The following is a 22,256-nucleotide window of genomic DNA, read 5'->3' on the forward strand; positions in this document are numbered from 1 at the left end:
GTTTGGATGCTGGGTTTTACTTTACTTATACGTTAATACAGTTGAGTGATGACTGGAAACCCTGACAGGAATGCCTCTAGGAGCATACTGCCCCAAGCACTTATCCCATGGGTGTCCAACCTTTTGGCTAGTATGCACTGCACTGAGTGAAGAGGAATTGTATATATATTTAGGTTGCTTCAAAAGTAGTGCCTCCTCTTTATTTCCATGGAAACTACAATGGATACAAAGTGCACAAACATCATTTGATAGAGCAAGTTGTCAGCCAGGAAGTTCTATTTTTCGACAGTCACCACTGTTAGCTATGCAATTTGCATCAGTGAAGGTGATCCACTGTTGTTGCCTCTGCTGAAACATACCTCACACTGCCTCACTGCTCACATTCATTGACTGGTAGTCAGACTGCCCTTCTGCTGCCATTTGTCACAAGGCAATGAAATGTAATAGGATATTGGTGGGAAGGTTTAATCTCGACATAACACCAACACCCACCTCTGGCATTGTGGTCCAACATCCTAAAGTAAGAGATGTTACTTTCAGAGCAGCCCTCATGAAATATATAAATGTAGTCAATGTATATAAGTAACAACAAAAAAAATATTTTTAAAATATCTTTTTATTAAAACCTAAAAAAGGAAAGCAGCAAAATCATAAAGTTGGTGGGCTATTTGACCCTGTTTTTGTGAAACTATTGCATCAGTGTTCTTCAGTGGCAGCTTGAGCTGGCACTGTGTTGCACCCCATGTCCTGCTTTCAGCATTGATAGGGTTAATAGTGCACCAGTGTTCCAGTGGTGCTGAGAGAGAGTTTTGAGCCCAGGCTAGACAGCAGGCAGCTGCACTGCAAGCTGTGCTGGGCCACATGGAGCCTGTGGGACTCGGGTTGAACCTAACTGACTTGTGACACTGTGTCACCATGTCAGAAGAAATAAAGCACAGGTGTTAATGTACACCAGTGCATACAAATTTAGAAATATATGCCTTATGGAAGGAGAGAGAAAGAATTTGATTCTCCCGTCAGGTAACAGTTAACTGCTTCCTTTTAAGTTATTCTTTTAACCGATAAGAAGCACTTCCTTCAGGCTCTGCTCAGCAACAGTGTGATTCTTATGTTTGAACTTGAAAGCTGCCACACCTTGACAACACTGAGTAAGAAAGAAAATACTGCAGGTGATAACAGACTGCTGCGTGAAGTATTTAATCCTGAACAAGAAAGTTAAAACTTCAGTAATTTATGGTAGTAGTATGAAATGATTCACTCTCCCAGCACTTTTCTTCATTTGCAGTTAACATTCCCTCTCCAGAGCCTATTCCTCAAAACATCTCTCACATTTTGTCTGAAAGCGTTCACAAAACCAACAAATTCAACCTGTGGAAATGCTGCTGAAGAACACCTGTCTTCCAGCACCATTCTCTGAGAGAGTGCAACTAACAGGCAGCATAGGGTAGTGGAGCTCTGGGGGAAGACAATTATTTCCACAGTTTAATGTGCAACAAAATGAGGGCAAGACAAAATACGACTATAGGAACATGATCTCTACAAACACACACACACAAACCAACAAAAAATAGGTGATTAGAGAGCAGCAATATGACTTTCCTTTCATGAAGCATAATCTATGGTAATAATTAATGCCTTTGTGGGACAGTAAAAAGGACAAACAGTACATCTTTTTTTCAGTTCACCATGTCATCTGCCATTCCCTAAAATTTCACAGGTAGGTGTTGTAAATATTTTGCACTGTAAAATAAATTATTTTATGAAATAACTATGCTTTGAAGCAGCTTTCTTGAATGATGATATGCTACTAATTTTTGGAAGACTACCTGATTTTATTGCTCCAATTCTGTAACTAGTTCAAGTAAAATTGCTTTGATGAAAACACATAGTTTTAGATGCAAGAACAAAAGTTTGAGTCCTTCAAGTCTACACAAGGCTCTCAGATTTACAGTCAGATTTTTGAGTGGTTCAGTATGGAGCCAGGGGTTGAAATGGATGATCCTTATAGGTCTCTTCCAATTCAGGAAATTCTATGATTCCATAATTGAGATTTCTTAAAGGAAAAACTGCTATCTGTATTTTTTAGTTTATTTCACATCAGCCAAATGCAAACCTGATGAAACAAATAATGTTCTTCTCCTTTATTAACTCAATTGCCATTGTGTAGGAATATTTTAAAAATACCTGTCCACTTCCCAATTATCTTGCAGAAAGACAGCAATTGTTTTGTTGTGCAGACCAAACAAAGAAAAACTAAGCTAAAAAAATAAGCTCCTCTAATTCTCTCCTCAAAACAATATCTATGCAAACTGTGCCTAAAGCAAATGTAATTATAGCTTTTATTTAGTTTACATTCCTCCTAGTGTTCTGGATGTTATTTTCATACCTTCTCTTTGCTGGAATTAGCCTTCAATACTGATTTGTAAGACCCACAAATCTCAACACACAATTACACCACAAGCAAAAAAATGCATCTATACACAGAATTTAACGCTTAAAACTCATTATTACTGACACTCTGATTTTCAGAAATTAACTATTTAACATCTTTTCTTATTTGACTTAACTAAACTTTCATCAATATTTTCTTGAGAAAAAATGATTAAACAATTTCTGCCGTGCCTAGCCTACAGCGATATTTTTTTTTTGTCTATATAAAGATCCTACCTAGTAGATAATGTAATGATGATTTCTTTTATATCCCGAGACTTACGTGAGTTTAATACCAGTCTTCATCTTCTAAATCAGTAATCCTCATTGTATTTAAAAAGTAGAAGTAAAAGAAACTGTTACAGTACACAGTTACACAACAGTGTTCTGGGAAAATGCGTATCTTTCAAAAAAATCAGAAATGAAGAAAGAGAGTATCTGACTAGCATCCTGCTAGCGACAAAAACATTTATTTACTTTGATTAAACAGGATGTAGACAAAACAGAGTGAAACAGAATGTATCAGGAAAGAATGCAAAAAATGATTACTAAAATACTTGAAAATACTTGTTTTAAAATAAATTGTATCATGCGCAGTGCATTAATTATGGGCCCTTCTTAGGCATGGGTTAAATATTTATTTTAACAAAACTTCATTATGTATCTTTGTAGAGTAGCTTTACACAATACCATTGTGATCACTGTGTAGTATTGGCACGGATTTCATTAGTCAGCTCTTTAATCAGTCTCCAACGCTATATACAAAGCAAGAAGTCAAGTAAAGTTCAGCAGCAACGCCATACCACACAGGCTGAAGGAGAGGCAGATCAAAGTGTAATGGGAATTATTTCCATGAAATTACACCATGACAAAGTGAGTAACTGGCAAAGTGTGATGTTGCAAAAAACATCAGAATTCAGGGTGAAGGGCTACATTCCCAGCTGTTGTCAAAGCAGTTTTTAAATTTAATGTTGCCTTGTTGACTTTTTAAAATGCATTTGTTCTTTAGTGCAATTTCTAAACAGAGAAGACTAGCTGCAAATCACAGTAATAAAAGTAGAAAGGACCTCTTAAATCATCTGGTTCTTTTCCCTTCAACTCCAGGAAGTGATGAATAGATACAAAGATCAGGAATCTTTTCACTGTCATAGCTGCTTCTCTACACATCCTAAAGCCCTGATCACCATCTAAAATTTCCAACTCTTTGAAGAAGATACTCAAATCTCATAAACTATGAATTATGGCAAGAATTCAGACCGATAGACATAGAAAGCCATGAAGACAGAAGCTGGGAAAAGGGAAACTAGGTCACACAGTTGATAAAGCAAAAGGCTGCGAATCCAGTGTTAGCAGTTGCTGCTGAAACTTAAAAGCAAGAGTTGTAATAATGGCAGCATTTTGTTAAAAAATAAAATAAAATTGGCCAAAATGCATTCTCTTAATTATAGTATGTAAATGTATCAATTTCAATTAAGTTGCTCAAGAAATGTGTGTTTTTGTCAAAATGTTTTTTTGGTTGAACAAGTCAGCAGATCAACAGATCTCCTTAGGAGAGAGGCTGCTATATTTTGATCAGTAATCAGCATTTTGCAATCATTTTTTTTACATCTGTTCAGTAGTGCAAGGATTATGTGATGCTCCAGAAATGATAGGGCATGTCAAAGCATTTCATAACTGACATGATATTAAGTGTAACAAAAATATAAAAAATGCAAAATCCATACTGTATGTTGCAAAACAAAATTAAAAAATCCCAAATCCTAAGCACACATGTACAACAGAGTAGAGTGGCTGCACTTTTATATCACACACTGAAATTTCAGTCTATTAGTTCTATTGTGGAATGTATCTCACAATACTTAATGCAATAACAGAAAAGTTATTCTCAATTTAAGACTCAAAAGCAAATAATCTCATGACAAGAAGAGCCATATTATAAACTCAGTGATGCTTCTGCTGTGGCTTATTACTTCCATGACTATCTGCCTCTTTTTTTTTCTATTTGACAAGTTTCTTCAGTGTTCACAATTTTATTTGACCTCATTAAAGAGTTCCTGTCTGAAAATTCCCACCAGACACTATGAAAAGCTTGAGCTTTGCATGGCTTGCAAATCTGTCCTTATTTACAAGCATCACATGCCATCAATGCACAGCAGATCAGTGTCCAATTATCCTGGATCTTCTGACTCTACACAAAAAGGGCTCCCTTGCTGGTTTGTGTCACAGCTTCCCTACATACAGTAGCCCCTATTATATTCAAAAGCAAAGTCTAGGAAGTGATGAAATCCTTGTGGATCTCAGATTCTGGACAATCTCTCCCTTGGAGAGAGCTGCCACCTGTGGTGTTTGATGTGGAGAGAAACTCTACTGTGCCCCAATAGATTTTACAAGTGCATCACACACTTGCTGCACAGTTATGGTCTTGCCAAAAAGCACATAGTGATAAATGTTCCTTTCTGATACAAGGCAGCATCTCACCGTTGTGCAAGGCCTCAATTTGCCTACCTCCCTCCTAGCTTAGATATGTCAGCCAGTGCTCCGTACGTAGACTGCAGTCAGTGCATCACCTATAGGAAAAATCAACTCTAAAGCAGCTTGAGTGCTTTTAAATAACATGCACAAGCAAAAGTGCTATTGCCCCAGTAAAAAGAAAATAGCTTAGATAAGAAGAGAACGAGAGAGTAAAATGGGAGTGATGTTTTTTCCTGCATGTTTAATGGTTACTTGAGAGGAAGACTGAAAAGAGCTCTTCTTCATTAAGAGTCTATAACAAGCCATGGTTACTGAAACAGCTGCTAATAGAATTCTTCCGAGTTTTGGAATCATGGTCAGACATTACTCAGTGAATGAATAAATGATGAAGAAGTGCTTATTTGCAGAATACAGCCCCAATTTCATAATACTCACATAGATGGGAGAACAGATAGGGAAAGTAAATCCAAATTTACTTTCTTTCCCAACTTCAGCATACCAGCCAGTAAATTTGTAGTGAAGGAGTTATTATATTGGAACTAATTATAAAACAGAGACAATAAAAGAACAAAAAATGCCTTAGTTCAGTCCTGAACCTGGTGTTCCTGTTGTAAGCTTAAAGAGAAATTTATAAGGATGAAATGCATGACGATTTTTTCAGAAAATACCAAAGCATTTAATTGACTTTGGGCAAACATTCTTTCTCTCCTTCAATAGTTTCACACAGAAGAAAGAGTGCTCAGAACTATGGGTGGCTAAACACATAATTAAGGCAGGCAGAAACACAGCAAGAAACTGTTACTGCAACCAGAGAGAAGCAGGGGAATTTCATGCTCAAAGGGGTGAGAGGAAACACTGAGCTTCTACTCGGGATACAGCTGTGCTCTCTTGCTTTGTCTCCTGGTCATCAGCGGTAAACAAGGTAATGCAAGAGAAGCAGTGGGACCAAGGAAGTCTTACATTGTTCCATATGCAACAAACTGTGCTTACAGCAGTGACTCTGCATAGTAAAGCATCTCTGCTAGCTTTTACAGTTTTGTCTGGGCTTTTGCAAACACTGAGATCTTCATATGCATTTCCATCTTTCTTTTTACTGAAAAATAGTTCAGCTACTTACTATCTGTCCATCATCAATTAAACATACCAGTTTGTTGTTTCTTTGGCTATGATACTGTTTCAATCTGTAGAGAATGACGCATTTAAAATATTATCTCAGCTTATGATAATATGTATAGCTTGTATGACTTTCCATTGGTCCCTGCCATAAAAGATGTCTTAAGCTTTGTGGTTGCTGAGACTGCAGAAGGAAAAAGTACAATGTGTTTAAATGTACATGGTTTAATATTTTAAAGTTCTTTTTGGAACCATCAATACCAGAAAAAATATTTTACTAATTACTCATTAAGCTGAATGTTGTGGCAATAGAGGACTTCACATGAAATTTTATGCTTGAGGAAATGCAGCAGACATCCTTTGCTAAGATTACATTATGACATGTTGCCCTTAAGAAGCAAACAATATCATATCAGAAAAAGATGTAAAAAGTTCAGTTAATTTTAATAACTGGAAATCCTTATTCCTATCGATTTGTGTTAACTTTGCTAACATTAAAGCAGAAAATATCCTTAACATATACAGTGTATAATAGGTATGTTATGGCTACAAGAGCGACTGAGATCAGAATTAAAATGCTACAAGTAATTGTGAGTCTGAGGAGAGTTATATATTGGAGGGGAAAGTAAAAGGTTAAAAGAGATAAAGACTTCAGATTACACTGTGTAGAGGAAAAAGAACCGGAGCATTCACATGAATGCATCTTCAGAACATTTTCACTTTTGTTTTAATAAGGTCAGTATTTACTAGTAAAAAGATTAATATAAGAATGAACTAATTGAAAGTCACTTAATTGAAATCTGGAATCATACAATAAAAATAAGTTGCAGGTTTTTTTGCTACCCATTTAGTTTGACATTTTCAAGATATTCAAACTGCTTACCATTTGCCTTGCTCATTTATGAACTGTTGAACTGCATATCCAAACTGCTCTCTTGATGGACCAGAAAATATTTTTGCTTTAAGGAGCCCAACATTGTAGGCTTCACAGCAGTTATGAAGAAAACCTGTTAGAAGAAAGATTATCATTACCACAGAAGCAATTAAAGAAGAATTTAGATGCTGGTGAAAACATTTTTTCATCTGTGCCAACTGCCACAACAGAAGAAAAAAAAACACAGCCTTTGACACATGCAATAAAAGACAGCCTATGGCATCCATCTGCCCTGCCATGTGTACAGCCTGTCTAGCATGCTGCACAGGTGTTATAATATTGTAGGTTAATGACTCATTCACTGTTTTGCTCGACAAATCTTGAGGCATTACTAATGAGAGCATTTTAGTTGAAGCGAAGCAGGAAATGTGATTCAGAGGTTCTTTACGTTAAGACATAAGCCTGTGTCCCACCCAAACGCATCAGCTGCCTGCTGAGGAATACTGAAATGAAAGTTCACAGAAAGTAATTATTGATACTGTTTGTATTCTAGTGTCTCTCTGAAATTTAATGTTTGAAACACTGGAACAAAATCAGATTACCTACTGCATCAGAGAACCTATGGTTTTGAGTCATTTCATTATCACAGCATGTTTGTTTTCTGTCCAAACAGCCAGAGCGGTTGTCCAAACAGGAAAACTTAGAAATACAAACATGGAAGTTATCACAGTATTAATAAACTACAGGACTTAATATTGAAACCTCACTTTGCTGTGACCGTGATATTAATTACTTTGTGTTGGGAAGTGCAGGGATTCACTCCTCATTCATAAAGGATCTGAAATATTTCTGATGAAGGCCTGTAAGAGGATGTTAAGAAGAATGTCTACTACAGAAGTTGCAGGAATTTTATTATTACACACTGTATGTAATTAGAAATCACTAATTGCCACGAGTAGATTATTCCCCCTTCCACGCAGAAAGATTGAAACAATGGTGGGATCCCAAGAATAAGCTCATGGAACCTTAGTGCCCCAGGAAAGCCTCTGAAAATGACAGCAAAGGAAGAAATGGTGACCTCTGTTTGCACTGCTGAGGTTCTCAGGTAGGTTAGTTCACAGAGTTGCACAGTGGTTAAACAACATCCCTGATGCTTTCCCTCCCTTCCTGTCTATCCAGACAGGAAGTGTTTTATCTACTCTACATACAAAATATGTCTCATCACAGTTTTTCAGTACGAGTCATTCTGTAGTAAAGTAGAGGTCTTTATAACAATCCCTTATAACATTGATCCTTTAAGGAGGTATGTACCAATCTTTTGCACTTGAAAATCTGATCTTAAATTGTATTTCTCTATCTTTGATCTGGAGTGCTAATTGTTGGTTTTTCACTCTTCTAGGTCCCTAAAACAGCTTCAGTAGAGTTCAACCACAATTAAATTGGCATACAGTAGCCCATCACAGCAGCTTAGCTGTAATAGTAACAACAGTAACAACATCATAGTGATAACATCAAAATCACAACTGCAGGTTTGCAAGTAAAGTTCACTACATGTAAAAAATTTCAATGACTTACATATCACAGCCATGGAATAGAAAGCACAGAGGTTATGCAAAAGAGTAAATGCAACTCACACACTTACTACTTTTTGACCACAAACTCAAAACAGGAAATCATACATTAGTTATTTCAAACAACCACTATCTACAGATGGCCTTTGGAAACCAAACAATTGCTTTTTGCTAGAAATACAGTTCCTTGAGAAACATCATTAGAGAGAAAAAGTATTTTCTCAGCCATGTTACTTGAGACTGGAGAAGTGTGTGTACAGACACACTACTCTGTGTATTGCAATACTTTTGACAGTAATTACAACCACTTAAAGTTACACCTCAAATCTAGGTTTAGGGAATTAGAGAAAAGGAGAGACAGATATTGACCATATGTAAATTAAGATTACTGTGGAAACTTTGCCACTAATTCTTTGGTGATCTAACATGTTTGTATTTTATCAAAATATTTTGCTTGTGTCCATCCTATGTATTTTTACTTTGGCGTCTATTGTTTTTAAGTTACATTACACTTGGTGAGAAATCACAGAATCATAGAATCACAGAATGGTTGAGGTTGGAAGGGACCTCTGGAAATCTTCTGGTCCAAATCGAGTATCATTTGGTAGTGACTCATTCTCAAAGACCATGGAAGGCTCTACCACAATGCCATCATATATTTTGACTTCCTCATGCAAATTCAGGGAAAGAATAACTCTACAAATTAGGTGATATACATACAAATAAAGCTTGTATTTGGAATGAAGGGCCAAAATATGTCACTTAGAAGCATACTGTATGGTTTTCCAAGTCTGTATGCTCATCTCTGCATCCTTGCACTGAGTTACTGCTATCATCAGTTGCTGTACATGTGCTATTAGGAAGCAGTGCAACATGTGGCTATGCCTTACCTGGATGGAGTTGGGCACAGAGGATAGGGAGAGCCCTACTTGTCTAACAGAAAAAAAAAAAAAAATTATCTTAAAATAAAGATTTTATCTTCTTGATGTCATCTACCAACACTTTAGCTATCCCAGATGACACTTGCAGCTCTGCAATAAGGTGCCAAAAGATAGACTTCTGTTTGTATGACTTGAGTGAATACATCTTAATACTGCTGCTGTTACTGCCCAGTTATCACTGGGTAAAAGGGAGTACAATCATACTTTAGTGCTCCTGTGTTTCAAAGACATATGTTATTTCTAGCCTGCTAGATGAATTTTTACTTAGCTAAATATATTCTAAGTGCAACTTAGCCAGCTTAGGTGCAAATGCATTGAAGATTCCTCCTCATGTGTCCGAGATTACGGTATTATTAAATGCAAAGGTGAGGGCAAAAATTGACAGAAGTTTATAAAACTGCAAACACCAGACGCCACAAATAAGAGCCTGAAGAGAAATTCCCATGTTGACTGAATTTCATATAGGGCATGGTGTCGAATTAGATAGGGTTTGAGAAAACACTGGCTGGGTTGCACATTGCCTGTCCATCTCTCCCCTTGCCTTCATGTGGGCACTGCAGTCCTCCTCAGACCAGCCACATTTAAAAAAATAAGGTGAAGTTAAAAAAGAAACCAGAAAATGGAGTGTCTAGGGAGGCAGTGCCATCTGCAATATTCTTGTATATCAGCTTTGCTTCTTACTACTACTTACTGCATGACTACTTGCAAAATCAAAGTAGAAAAGCAGGCAAATACATCTGACTCACTTCTGACATTATTAAAGGAATCAGAGTATAAATGTATTTCAGTGACAGTCATTTTATACTCCATATTTTGATAATTATTAGCAGATTTTTTATTATAAATTTATGTCCCACACATCAGGTAGTGTACATGCAAATAAACCTTGGCTTTGGAGTGAAGAGCCAAAAGAATCCCATGGCTGTAGTAAGGTCTAGAGAAGAATAACATAGCAGGCATTTTCCTGCTTTTTTCTCAATTTCATATTGTGCTTACAGTATAAAGACATATTTTATGCATTTTGTACATCTATCTATGCACACTACTCGGAACAAGAAATTCAAGCATTTGTAGCAAGAAAAAAAAGAAAAAAAAGAAAGAAAAAAAGAAAATGCTGTTTGCTGCAAACCTATTTTAAGACTGTTCCAGAATAAGAAGGTCTCTTATGCATTAAAGGAATGTCAACTACTGGAGAATCCGAGTTCAAAGTACTGCATATTCTAGGCTGAAAGATTCAGTATCTGTTTCTGCCTTCAGGAAATGAACTTTGATAATCTGAATATCTCATAATAAAGAAAACTAATCCACTATCTGGATTTCAATAACTTTTGGTGACAGAATATTACTTTGTGACCTAACAATTACCATGAGAAATTAGTCGGGCAAGGAAAAATCCACTTTGCAACTTCAGTCTGTAAATGACAACCTAATTACAGTCAAATAAACAGACTTCATGAAACAAATGAAGCCAGAAGCAAGACCGAAGTTTCTAAAGGGGCCTCTGAAGACTTCAGTGCATTTTTTGCTTTTTTTCTCTATACAGGCTGGATAGGGAACATAGGCACTTTGGTTCAAAAAGGACAGCTTCATCAGGCAGTGTGGCTCCGAGCAACATTTCAGAAAAAAACAGTAGTTAGAAAAAAATCCTTAATGGAATAAAAGAGACTGCAGGATATCTAATGAAACTCCAGTACCAGTCTGCATTGCATTTTTTCTGGGAATTACTATGTTTCAATGATTATATTCTACTGCATATGAGAGATGCAGTATAGTAGTGCTGCTGCTTTTATACATCTGCACCTCTGTTTTCTTGCTTCTAGCAGAATGAAAAATAATACAAGTCCTGACTGAGCACCTTTAAGCCTGAACATGTGGGAATTCTTCTGTAACTATAAAAGGCATGTCTAATAATGGCTATTACGTCTTCGCTAGTATTGTACTAGTAAGTACAAGTTGAAGCAAGTTTCTTGAAGCAATGGCTTATATAAGGTACCCTGAGTTTGTAATTGGTTTGGTTCTGTAAGCAAAATACAGAGATTTCAGTGAGCAAGTATAAAATACTGAGTAATCAATCATTCAGTGTTGTGGTTATAACAATAGTGGCTGTAACCCTTTCTTTTTATTAAGGAGCAAAACAAAAAATAAAGATTAAATAGTAAGATGAGAAGAAAAAAAAAGAAACATGACTCTGTGTGTCTAATGGAGTCATAGAATCATAGAATCATTCAGGTTGGAAAAGACCTTACAGATCGAGTCCAACCATGGACCTAACCATACTGCCCTCACTCTAACAACCCTCTGCTAAATCATGTCCCTGAGCACCACATCTAAATGGTTTTTAAACACATTCAGGAATGTGTGACTCCACCACCTCCCTGGGGAGCCTATTCCAGTGCTTTACAACCATTTCTGTAAAGAAGTGTTTCCTGATATCCAGCCCAAACTTACCCTGGCACAACTTGAGGCCATTTCCCCTCCTCCTTTAACTCGTCACCAGTGAGAAGACACCAACTCTGCTCTTGCTGTAAGCTCCTTTGAGCTACTGGAAGAGAGCAATAAGGTTTCCCCTCAGCCTCCTTTTCCCCAGTTCCTTCAGTCTCTCCTTGTAGGGCATATTCTCCAAGCCCTTTGCAAGCCCTGTGGCCCTGCTTTGGACCTTACTTGGTTTGCCAGGTAAGTTTGTAATAGTTTTTAAAAATATAGTAAGAATCTTATTGGTCTGCATTTTGTTTCATACTGTAATAATAACCACATCATTTTGTTTTAAGTCTGAATACTGAAACTGAATTTTCAGTCATCAGAACTACACTTAAAAGGTGATGCTACTGTTTGAAATGGTGATAATACACAATAGAATCCTATAATCATACAGTATCATTTTTACTAAGTCTCAGCTCAGATACATAGTATAATAAAGGCATTTACTATTGTTTAGTTTATATTAAACAAGTCTTGCACTCACAGTATAGAGAAAAGAGAAGACATGCAGGAACTTGATCACTGAATCTATAAAGACCCACTTCATACTAATCATTAGTATCAAATTTATCCAGTATTAGCCTTGTCAGCAGAAAATTCTCAAGTGATAGGAAATTCATCATCTTTTTCCTCAATTACATGGTAATTTGTTCAAAAAACTAAAACAACAAAAAGCCAACACACAAAAAGCCGCTACTGAGAAAATTCATTGCATAATCCAGCTGAAGCTACCGGTGGTCTTTATGCATGAGCCTTCATTCCATGAATGGTGTCAGGAGAGGAAACACTGTTGCCCCTATGTGAAGTCCTACTCTGCCCTATGCATAGCCACAGCTACAGCTGCACTGTGCAGCATCACAGCTTCAGAAACCCTCACAGCACAGGGCAGCAGAACCTGGCAAACACATATGCAGTGTAAACTACCTCTGCCAGATTTGTCACCAAACTGCAATGATGGTGAATTGAAAAAACAAAACAAGCAAACAAAAAAAAAACCCACAGAACTGGCACAATTTTTTAACAATAATTTGGTTAACTCTATCTTATGTAGGGGATATAAAATAGTATTACTGCCTACACCTACATACAAGCAAAAACAAACAAACAAACAAACAAACATTAAGAATTCAGGAGTGGAAGGATTATGCCTGTAGTCACTGAAGAAGATAAAGGTCACAGTACAGCATTATAGTAAAACCATGATAGTATTTCACACATTCCTGTGTGGTCTTTTAAGTCCACGATCTGCTTTGGAAAATAATATTAAAAAAAGGTCACTGGGTGACAATCACACTGGGAGATTGTCTGCTTCCTGAAGCAGTTTCATAGATTGGCAGCCAGTAAGATGTGTATAACCTACATTGCCTCAATTGCTTAGCCTAGCAATTTTTAGAGTAGCTAGTTTTTCCAGAAGACAAGTTTGATAGCCCTTTCACACTGGTCTTCTCCAGGAGAATCTCCACACCAAAGAAAATTCTACCAAGAGATTTTTCCCTTTGTTCTCAAAGATTTTTTCCTCCTAAGAGCAGAAAGTGTAGAAGTGGTGCGAGGCAGGAGAGAACAAGGTAACTCCTGTTTCTTCTGGCCATACCTTTCCTGGACTGCACATTTTGGTGGATTTGGTGGAGACTGAATGCTTTCTGTATCTTTCTGTAATTGTTCTGAAGCAATTCTAGGTGCTCTTTCAGGGGTTGATATTCTGGTATTTTGTAATACGCAAGCTTATATTGAATGTCTTTACTTATTATAAAACTGGTAAAGGCACTTTTGCCTCATCCCAATGCCAGCTGTTATTGTTATTGTTTTCATTCCTCTGCAAAGATAGCTGAATTTGGCTTCCAAAATTAGCAAGGGAGTATAGGCACTCACAGCTTTTCCTCACACTATAATCACCTCCTGTCCTTGAAATACTGAGAAGAAAGGTGGAATGAAGGCAGGAAGAGAAAGTAATAAAGTTATGAAAGAGTGCAGTCAGGAAGTATTTGCTTCATTAAATATATTCAGTGTTATTTTATTACTTTTTCTAAAAGGCATTTCGGTATAAAAATAAAGTTATTCCCTTACTATTCAGAACTTGTGCTATCACAGCAATAATCCAACTGAAATTAGTCAACTGTTGTTGCAGAAAGAACCCATAATTGAGCAGCTCTTAAAGTGCATTATGTTTTTTAAGGTTTTACTGACAAGACTGTGAACACTTAGAGAATAAAGCAACCATCATGCAATTACTTGATTCTGTTGAATTGCAGCACAGATATTCTTCACTGTGCCTTCTACAAGCCACCAAGTAATTGTCTCTGCAATAAGCTTCTACAGGGAGCAAATTTGACCAAAAGTGAATTTCTTTTTTTTTTTTTTCCTCCTAATAACAAATTAGCTGTCAGCATTACTGTATTGCTGTGTGCATTTTATGCATGCATATCAAACGAAGTTATTTTCACGTGAAGCAAGTAATTCTGTAGTGGATGCACTCATTTGGGCTTTTCTGAATGTAAATATGAAACGCACTTTTTATATATCTTTACTGTACTCAGACATTTGAACCCAGTCTGTATATTGGAAAGTTTTACTAATGCTCACCTGCAAAGGTCAAGATAACTGAAAAATAATTTCTCGTTAGAGTTTTGCTGAGTTTGCACTCTTTTCTCCAATGTGCACAATCTCATAAGTATATATTTAAAGCAACATTTAGAAATCTTCAACTCATGCACTGAAACACCACTTTTATCATTACATTCATCAGTTTTATTTTAAATCGGGCATATCTCTCATTGAGAAAAACCATCTTATAAAAAATAAAGCAAAACTTAGAGAGGAAATCAAAAGGAGAAAAGAATGCAATTGGCAAGACATCGTATTTTTTGTATTAAAGGCCAATCCCCACTTCAATTACTTTGTTGATATTTCATTACATTTGAGTCTTAAAAGGTAAAACTTGATTATTTGAGCATTTTTTCTTCTATTCGTTTATTTATTTTTATCTTGAGCCTTAATTATTCTTCCCATTAGGTACAATATCTCAAACTATTTAATAATTAACTGAGACAGGTTAGAGTATAAACAAATTTGAAACCACAACCAAAAGAAAAAAGGTTAAACAATGATTCATTTAGTTACAAATCCTCCCTCCCATCCCTATTCTTTCCCCTCCTTTTCCTCCCTCTGAAAAGTTTCCTTGGCTTCATCGTCCAACTGTGTTGTCCCGGAAGTAGGTCAGCTCTGAGCCTGAAAGCTTCTGTGTGTGTGAAAGTATGATTCACTGCCTTTGAATCACAACTGTTTATGAGAAACTGCACCAAAGGGTTACCAGTAACCTGCTATGAACGCAGACAGGATATAATTCAAGTTGTGAATGAAAGGCAGAAAAGCCTGGGAGAATGCTGCTGTCTCTTTAACTGCTTTGGCAGTACTACAAAGTTGTTGTATGAGATCTACCTAAATCTACCCACAACTGCATTAATTACCCTTGGAAAGTCTGTCTTGATAGTTTCCTGTTTCTTGCCTACACACTGCTCTCCTCCATTCCCAGAATAGACCAGTGTGCTGCTCTTCAGCTGGAGCTAGCAAACCTCAACAACCTCCTGTACACAGAAGGACTGATTCCAAAGTCACATTCAGTAGAAGCTCCTGCTGGACTGACAACTTCCTATGTGCTTCTAATCAGGACAGCAAGTACTTGGACACAGAATTATTATCCTGCCATACTTCCATCCTTAAATCCAGTGGGAATAACTTTCTTCCACAGAGAACTCACAGGAATTGCATCTTCTCAAAATGACTTGCACTTTGTTTTCTTCTCTTCCTTGATCTGGGTACAACAGACTGGATTACACTGTCACAATTTGTTCTTAGTAGTACCACAAAGAGATTAAAAGGATACATGGCTAACAAGTTGTACACACATACATGCTATATACGCATTTGTGCCATTTGCTTCCAAAGCACCGATCATCAAAAAATACTTCATGTGCTTCTCTATGATAAAAAAAAAGACTTTTCACTCCAGCATATACTCCTTCCTCACACTCACATTATCAGCTTTGCTCAAGCCACCAATATTTCCTATTTCCAAATACAGACAGAGCAGCATGAGCTGCTTAAGGACTGTAAGACAGGAAATGCAAGTCATTACACAGAAACCAAGACTGTTATCTCTGTGCCCTACTCACTCAGCTGCTGTAGAGGTGTACTAACAGACTGATGAACATGCATATTTGTATAGAGACACCAAGACCAAAAGATCTGTGTTCTCCCGTGCACAACAGACCCTAGGTTACACAGAAATTTCAGTGTATGATATAATGTAAGAATACTATATCATTTTACACCGTATCACTGTTAAATGGCACCTGAAAATGCTGAATTACAAAAAGCCTGAGGAACTTGCTGCACAACAATTCCAGAATCACAGCTTGCAGTGTGAGGACTGCAGTAGCTTGAGAGCAATTCTGTTGGCACAGTCTTCAGGGCACCACATTTAGGACCCTGTTCCTCCATCTCAGCTTCTCAAGAGCAGGTCAGGAGCTCAGCTTTCTTGGCTACACACAAGAACTGAATCAGCTATTTGGTACCCTAGTTTCCTGCAACAAGAAAAACCCCAAAGCACCACAGGATATATAATACAATAGTTGGAAGAGCTATAATTACCAGATCTTTTGTTTTCCTATAGTAGACATAATGACTATTTGTCTTCACTGGCTAGAAGGAGAGCTCACAGCCCAGCAGACTGAATGCTAGGTGGTCCCAGACATGGACCTGAAATTCACCATAATGAACATTGAAACCATCCGTTTTGGCACCAGGCAGAATGTGGTCTTATTAATGTCAAGAAAACAGCCCAAGAATCCCAGACTTCAGCAGCTGCCTAACCCAGACTGAACTAAAAATTATCTGTCACCTAGGTTTTGTAGTACAAACTCACATACAATTTCAAAATACAATACAGATGCAAAAACACCCCTAACAGCAAGGTTCTCAAACTGAGATCCACTCTGCAGGCATGGCCAGGTGGCAGGTTCCCAGATTAATAATGTCTGCCCTAAATAAATGAATTATTAAGCTAAGCTAATGCATTTATTTTAATGCACTACCTATTTACCAAAGGTAAATTGCATGAGCAGTCCAAAAGGGCCAGCCCAAAACTCCTCACAGCTCAATGCTCCAGCCATCAGGCCACAGGCAAAATGTGTCTTTGCATGTCTGCCTGCAAACACAAATATGCATCCTGGGATGAACACAAAGCAGGTTTCAAAAGCAGAGGTTGAGAGTGCCTCTCTAGCTGCTTTGCTGCCTGGTAGAAAAGATGCTTCTAGAAAAGTGAGAGAGGAGAGTTCACATTCTACTAAGTCTCAAAGGAGAGCTAAGTGAGAGTTAAGTAAGACCCAAGTATTATCGTCATTTATCAGGTACCTGCACTTTCTTGAGAAAGAGCTCATCACCTAAATCCCTGCTTCAAAGAATTTTTCCCGTGCGCATAACTCAAGGGAAGGAGACCACTAATGCAGGTTTCCAAGATGAATGGAGTCCAACCACTTCTACTCAGCCCACTGCTTGATTTGGAGGACCCTTCCTATTTCACATGCAAATATTTTCTTTGCAGTTAAAAGTGCCTAAAAGACTCCATTAGCTCTGCCACTTTGACCCGCAGCATCTAGGATAGGGTAGGTGGATTTCGGGTGCTGTGAGGCAGTAGCGTGCACTGTCCCAGCCTTCAACTCATACACCGGAGTCTGGCATATCTAGATGGTTGTGGTCAGGTGGGTGATGCTATCTTTGATCAGAGTTCAGGAAGTTCTTCATTTGTAGAGTGCAGACATGCTACATTATGGGAACTGAGAGTGGGATCCATGTACATTTAAGAAAATAATCTCCATTTTCTGGAGGTAATACGTCCACTAAAGCAGAACGGTTGTTTTTTGTTGCCAGAGAAAGAAAGTCTATTGTAGTTGTAATCAACTTTGTCAAAAGAGAAATCTGGAGACTCACAGAGTATTTTCCACAGTGTATTTGTTAATATGATGAACTGGCTCTGGGCAGTTTGGAAAAGAAACCAAAACAAACCAAAATAACAAGAAAGGGAGTGAATAGACATGGTGAAATGAAAGGGGATTTGGCTAGAGTCAAGCAAATCACTATAATTAGCAGAATTACTAACGGACTACTATTCAAGCAGTGCTACTGATTTTTTTTTTCTGTTTATTGTTTTCTCCATCTTAATAAGGGAGTTATTTTATTGTCAAGTCATCTCTACAGTTCTAAGTTTAACTTCTATGTATTTCACATCTAAAAGTGAATGCTATTTGTTGGCATAGTTAAATGTAGCATTGGGCCAGTTAATTTTTTTCCTTTTACGAAAGGTCAACTAAATTCTAGCTAAATTTATTTATTAAAATGTATTTATTTAATTTATTACTATAGATAAATCAGTTCCATGTGCAATGGAAGTAGTGTACATAGTGATAACTCAATTTTATACCAGAGATGAAAAGGAGGCATGGTGCTATAGTTTACTGCCTGTAACGCAAACTTTTTAAAAATAGGGTATTTTATAAAAGAGGAACTGTAATTAAAGAATTTGCACATTCTCTAATTACTACCATTTCAGAATGATCTACAGTAACATGGTGTTCTGTGTCTTGCTTTTCATACAGGTGTAATAATAGGCATTATTATGTATGAAAAGCTGATCTGTTTTTTAAGTATTTTTGTTCTGCATAGTAAAGTAATTCTTCCCATTAGTTCAGTTGCTGAAAGGAGATATTACTAGCTTTGTACATAATGAAGGAAAGGTAGAGTGTCCAAAGGAGGGCTATGAAGATAGGAAAGGGTCCAAAGGAAAGATGCATGGGAAGCAGCTGAGCTCTCTGGGTTTGCTGGGCCAGGAGCAGAGGAGCTGAGGGGAGACCTGATGGCAGCTGCAGCTCCTCACAGGAAGCGGAGAGCAGCACTGAGCTCTGCTCTGTGCGACAGCAACAGGGCCCCAGGGAATGGCGTGGAGCTGTGATGAGGGCTGAGTGGGTCAGGTTGGGTGTTAGGGAGAGGTTCTTCACCAGAGACTGGTTGGACCCTGGAACAGGCCAGACTTCAAGGAGCATTTTGACAACACTCTCAGACACAGGGTTTGGATTGTGGGTGCATGGAGTTGGATTTGATGATCCTTGTGGGTCCCCTCCAACTCAGATTATTCAATGATTCTATGCTTCTATATACACTGGATTAAACTGCTGTCTTCATTATTAGAGCAGTACAGGTATCGTCTTATTAACATATACAGTTAAACAGTAGTATGAGTCAGATGGGTAAGTAATTTTACAAAAGTCTATGTTAAAATGCTGTGCCTGTCTTCAACTTTATGGGGGTTGGACTCGATGATCTCTGGAGGTCCCTTCCAACCCATACAATTCTGTGATTCTGTGATATCTACTGTTCTTGAAATAGAAAGTTCAAATAAAGATACATGCACGGCAAAATTTTACAATGTTCTTGAGTCTCACGTATTGCAGCATTACTTCTTCACTGTCTAGGACACATGAATTGACCAGGGACAAGACAGCCTACTTCCTTCTGTTTCAGACAGGCCTGTATGAAGGGGATTCCTTCTTTCCACAGAATAATGTAGCATATTGCCAGTTTCTCATATTATTGAGAAACTAGACCACTACTTCTTGACATCGGCTTTCCTCATTCAGACACCTACACAGACATTTACCTTACTAAGAGGCAGTAACTTAAAGGAAATTTAGATTTGAAGTTCTGTAGTTTACTGATTTGTTGTTTTAGCAATTATGCAATTCAGTTGAATTTCTTAGTGCACTTTCACCGTTGAAAGGAGAACTGCAGTATGCATTGGCTACCACAATAGTCACAACACTGAGAAGTTACAGGTGACTGCTGCATATTTGGAAAAGGTAGACACCTAGTTAGCAACCCCACCTGGCTTAACTGTGGAAAACATGGAGCACAGCACAACACTCCGAAAAGTGGAACCCATTCCTGTGGTAAGTTCACATAAACCAAGCACAGGTTGGTTATTCCTCAATCAAATAAGAAATCATCTTGCAGTTGGCTGAGAACATTCTTAACTAGCTAATCCAGCCAGTCAGACACTCAGGCATCTGTGGTCTTACCTCCACTGATTCCACGCAGTTTTGTGTTACAGTCTTAACTTACTCATAGCATCAACTGTTGCCAGATGTCTTTTAGAATGTTAGCATACATGAGATAGATAAAAAGTAAAAACTTAATTCAACATTTCTCCACCACCAGACTCAATAAAATCCACTATTTCTGTAAGTAGATCTATTCATTTTAAGAATGGTCCCTTCACTGTGCAAATATGCTCCCTCCCAGATGTTTGCTGTGAACAGTAATTTTCCTCTGTTCCTCAGAAACAACCATATTAAACAAGGAGATTTATGTTATTTATAAAAATATCCTGAACAAAGTAAAGAAAGAATGATAAACTTGGGTGCAGGATTAAAAGGCCAAAATAAATCAGGGATAAGGCAGGAGATTTCCACCAGGGCTATACATAACTTGCAAGTCCCTCATTCTTGTCTGTCAGCGATTTGAAAGAGACGAAAGAATCAGTGACATTTATCATGTGTGACATTCAGCCATGCTGATGCCATTCAGTTATACACAAGATGTCTTTGCTCATACAGTATTCAAAGAGATGGTGTTTACCTTACTTCTTTGCCTGTACTGTTCCTCTTTTAGGTCCTGAATAGCGTGCAAGTCTTACTGATTTTTGAATAAAATGCATCTCCACAAGAAAATAAAACTAACTTAGTCACTAAATGGCATTTCAGTATCCTCAAAGGATTAATTCAAACTAAGTTGCTGGCACTCAGAATATTGAATTTATTTGCTAAATGGGAAATACCATCCTGATGTAGAATTGATGCAAGCGCTCAAACAGCTTATATTAACTCCTCTAGATTCTTTTAGCATCCACCACCTCCAAAAAATGAGTGCAGAATGAGCAGAAAGCACATTATCTCATATTGCTTTATAGGCTTGCAGACTCACACTCAGTTAATATAGACAGAAGGTATCATACATCCAGTGTATTCACATCCATTTATTTTTATTGCCCTTTTATCAGTGCCATGAAAAAGTGTGTTCAAAGAACTATTTAGCACAAACACATGTCAGTCCTTCACTTAATTGTTTTTTTAAAAAACTTAAACTTGCTCTGTTACCCATTTTAACAGAAATGAAAACTTAGGCCGAGACTGTTCTCTGATGCCTTGACTAATCTGAACAGGAACAGTACAAGTTTATTTAAACACATGAAAAAAGAAAAGCTTGTTGATTCTCTTCCTTTCACTTTATAGCGTCTGAAATCCTAAGCTCTGCATCACTGGGCCAGGGTTCACTTTGTGAAGAAGTCCTAAACATGAACATTGCTAATGGAAATGTCCTAAAACAAGCAGATAACATGTGTTGGTATGCAAGTGCATGGCTACGCCGAGGAGAAGCCAGCCTATGTCCTGTCTGCATTTCAGCATGGTAACCATGGAAATGGGAACCAGCCTGCACAGAGTCTAACAAAGGAAACCTTGAAATGAAAATAGCAACAGTGGTGAGAGACCAGCCAAGATTTCTGAGGGGGAAAATGACTGCTCTGAAGATGGATAAACTCCCTTTTACCTGCACTAACCCTAAGGGAAAGAATTTTATTCCCATTTAGCTGTTTAGACATTAATCTATTATACTGGTAGCTCCAGTTATTAGCATTCGTGAAAATACATTACACAAAGCATATGAAAAAACTACTTTCATTCATTCAAAATTAACGACAGTGAAGAAAGACCACAATGAATAACATCTGTGTAGTAACTATGAAGCACAATGAAACCAAGACTTGTCAGTCCTTTTACTAACTCCTTTGATCTCTTAAATGAAAATTTTGTGCAACTGAATTAAAATAAATAATTTTAAAAAAATAAAGTACAATTAAAAATTGTTCCGGAGTCAGAGAGCACATAGCTCATAACTTGTTGGTAAGATCTCATGTTTGCTCTGCACGAATTATGCACAAATAAACATTAGCTGTTAATGTGTTTAGAAGTGTGATGGTAATACCCTGTATGCTGTCTAAGATAAACATCATTTGTACAAAATACAGTCCTGTAACACAGCATGAATGAAAGGCAAAGTTCCAAGAATAATATATAGTAACGGTCCTGCTACCTGACAAGTTCTCTGAAAGTAGTTCCAGAAATGAGAGATCCTAAGTCTCATTTAAAAAAAAGAAAAAAGAAGAAAAAAGTAAAAAAAAAAAAAAAAAAAAAAAAAAAAAAGAGGAAAAAAAAAAAACAAATTTGGTATATAAAATGATTCAGAAAAAAAATTTTTTTTTTAAAAAAAAGG

At 37.3% G+C, this 22,256-nt stretch overlaps 1 protein-coding gene across 3 annotated transcripts in view; it reads right to left on the minus strand.

The window, feature by feature from the left end:
- ITGA2 (integrin subunit alpha 2) overlaps positions 1–22,256 on the minus strand; it is a 68,584-nt gene that overhangs the window by 42,319 nt on the left and 4,009 nt on the right. Inside the window, exon 2 of one of the 3 annotated variants that reach the window (XM_042825613.1) lies at positions 6,899–7,022. In XM_042825613.1, the coding sequence (XP_042681547.1) occupies positions 6,899–7,022 (124 nt within the window). Of the gene's footprint in view, positions 1–2,713; positions 2,806–6,898; positions 7,060–22,256 lie in introns of those variants that run through there. The other 2 variants (XM_042825612.1, XM_042825614.1) reach the window with 2 other exon arrangements.

Source organism: Centrocercus urophasianus, unplaced genomic scaffold (assembly GCF_019232065.1).
Source record: "Centrocercus urophasianus isolate 14NV4802_14NV808 unplaced genomic scaffold, USGS_Curo_1.0 seq_25, whole genome shotgun sequence".
Taxonomy (NCBI): domain Eukaryota; kingdom Metazoa; phylum Chordata; class Aves; order Galliformes; family Phasianidae; genus Centrocercus; species Centrocercus urophasianus.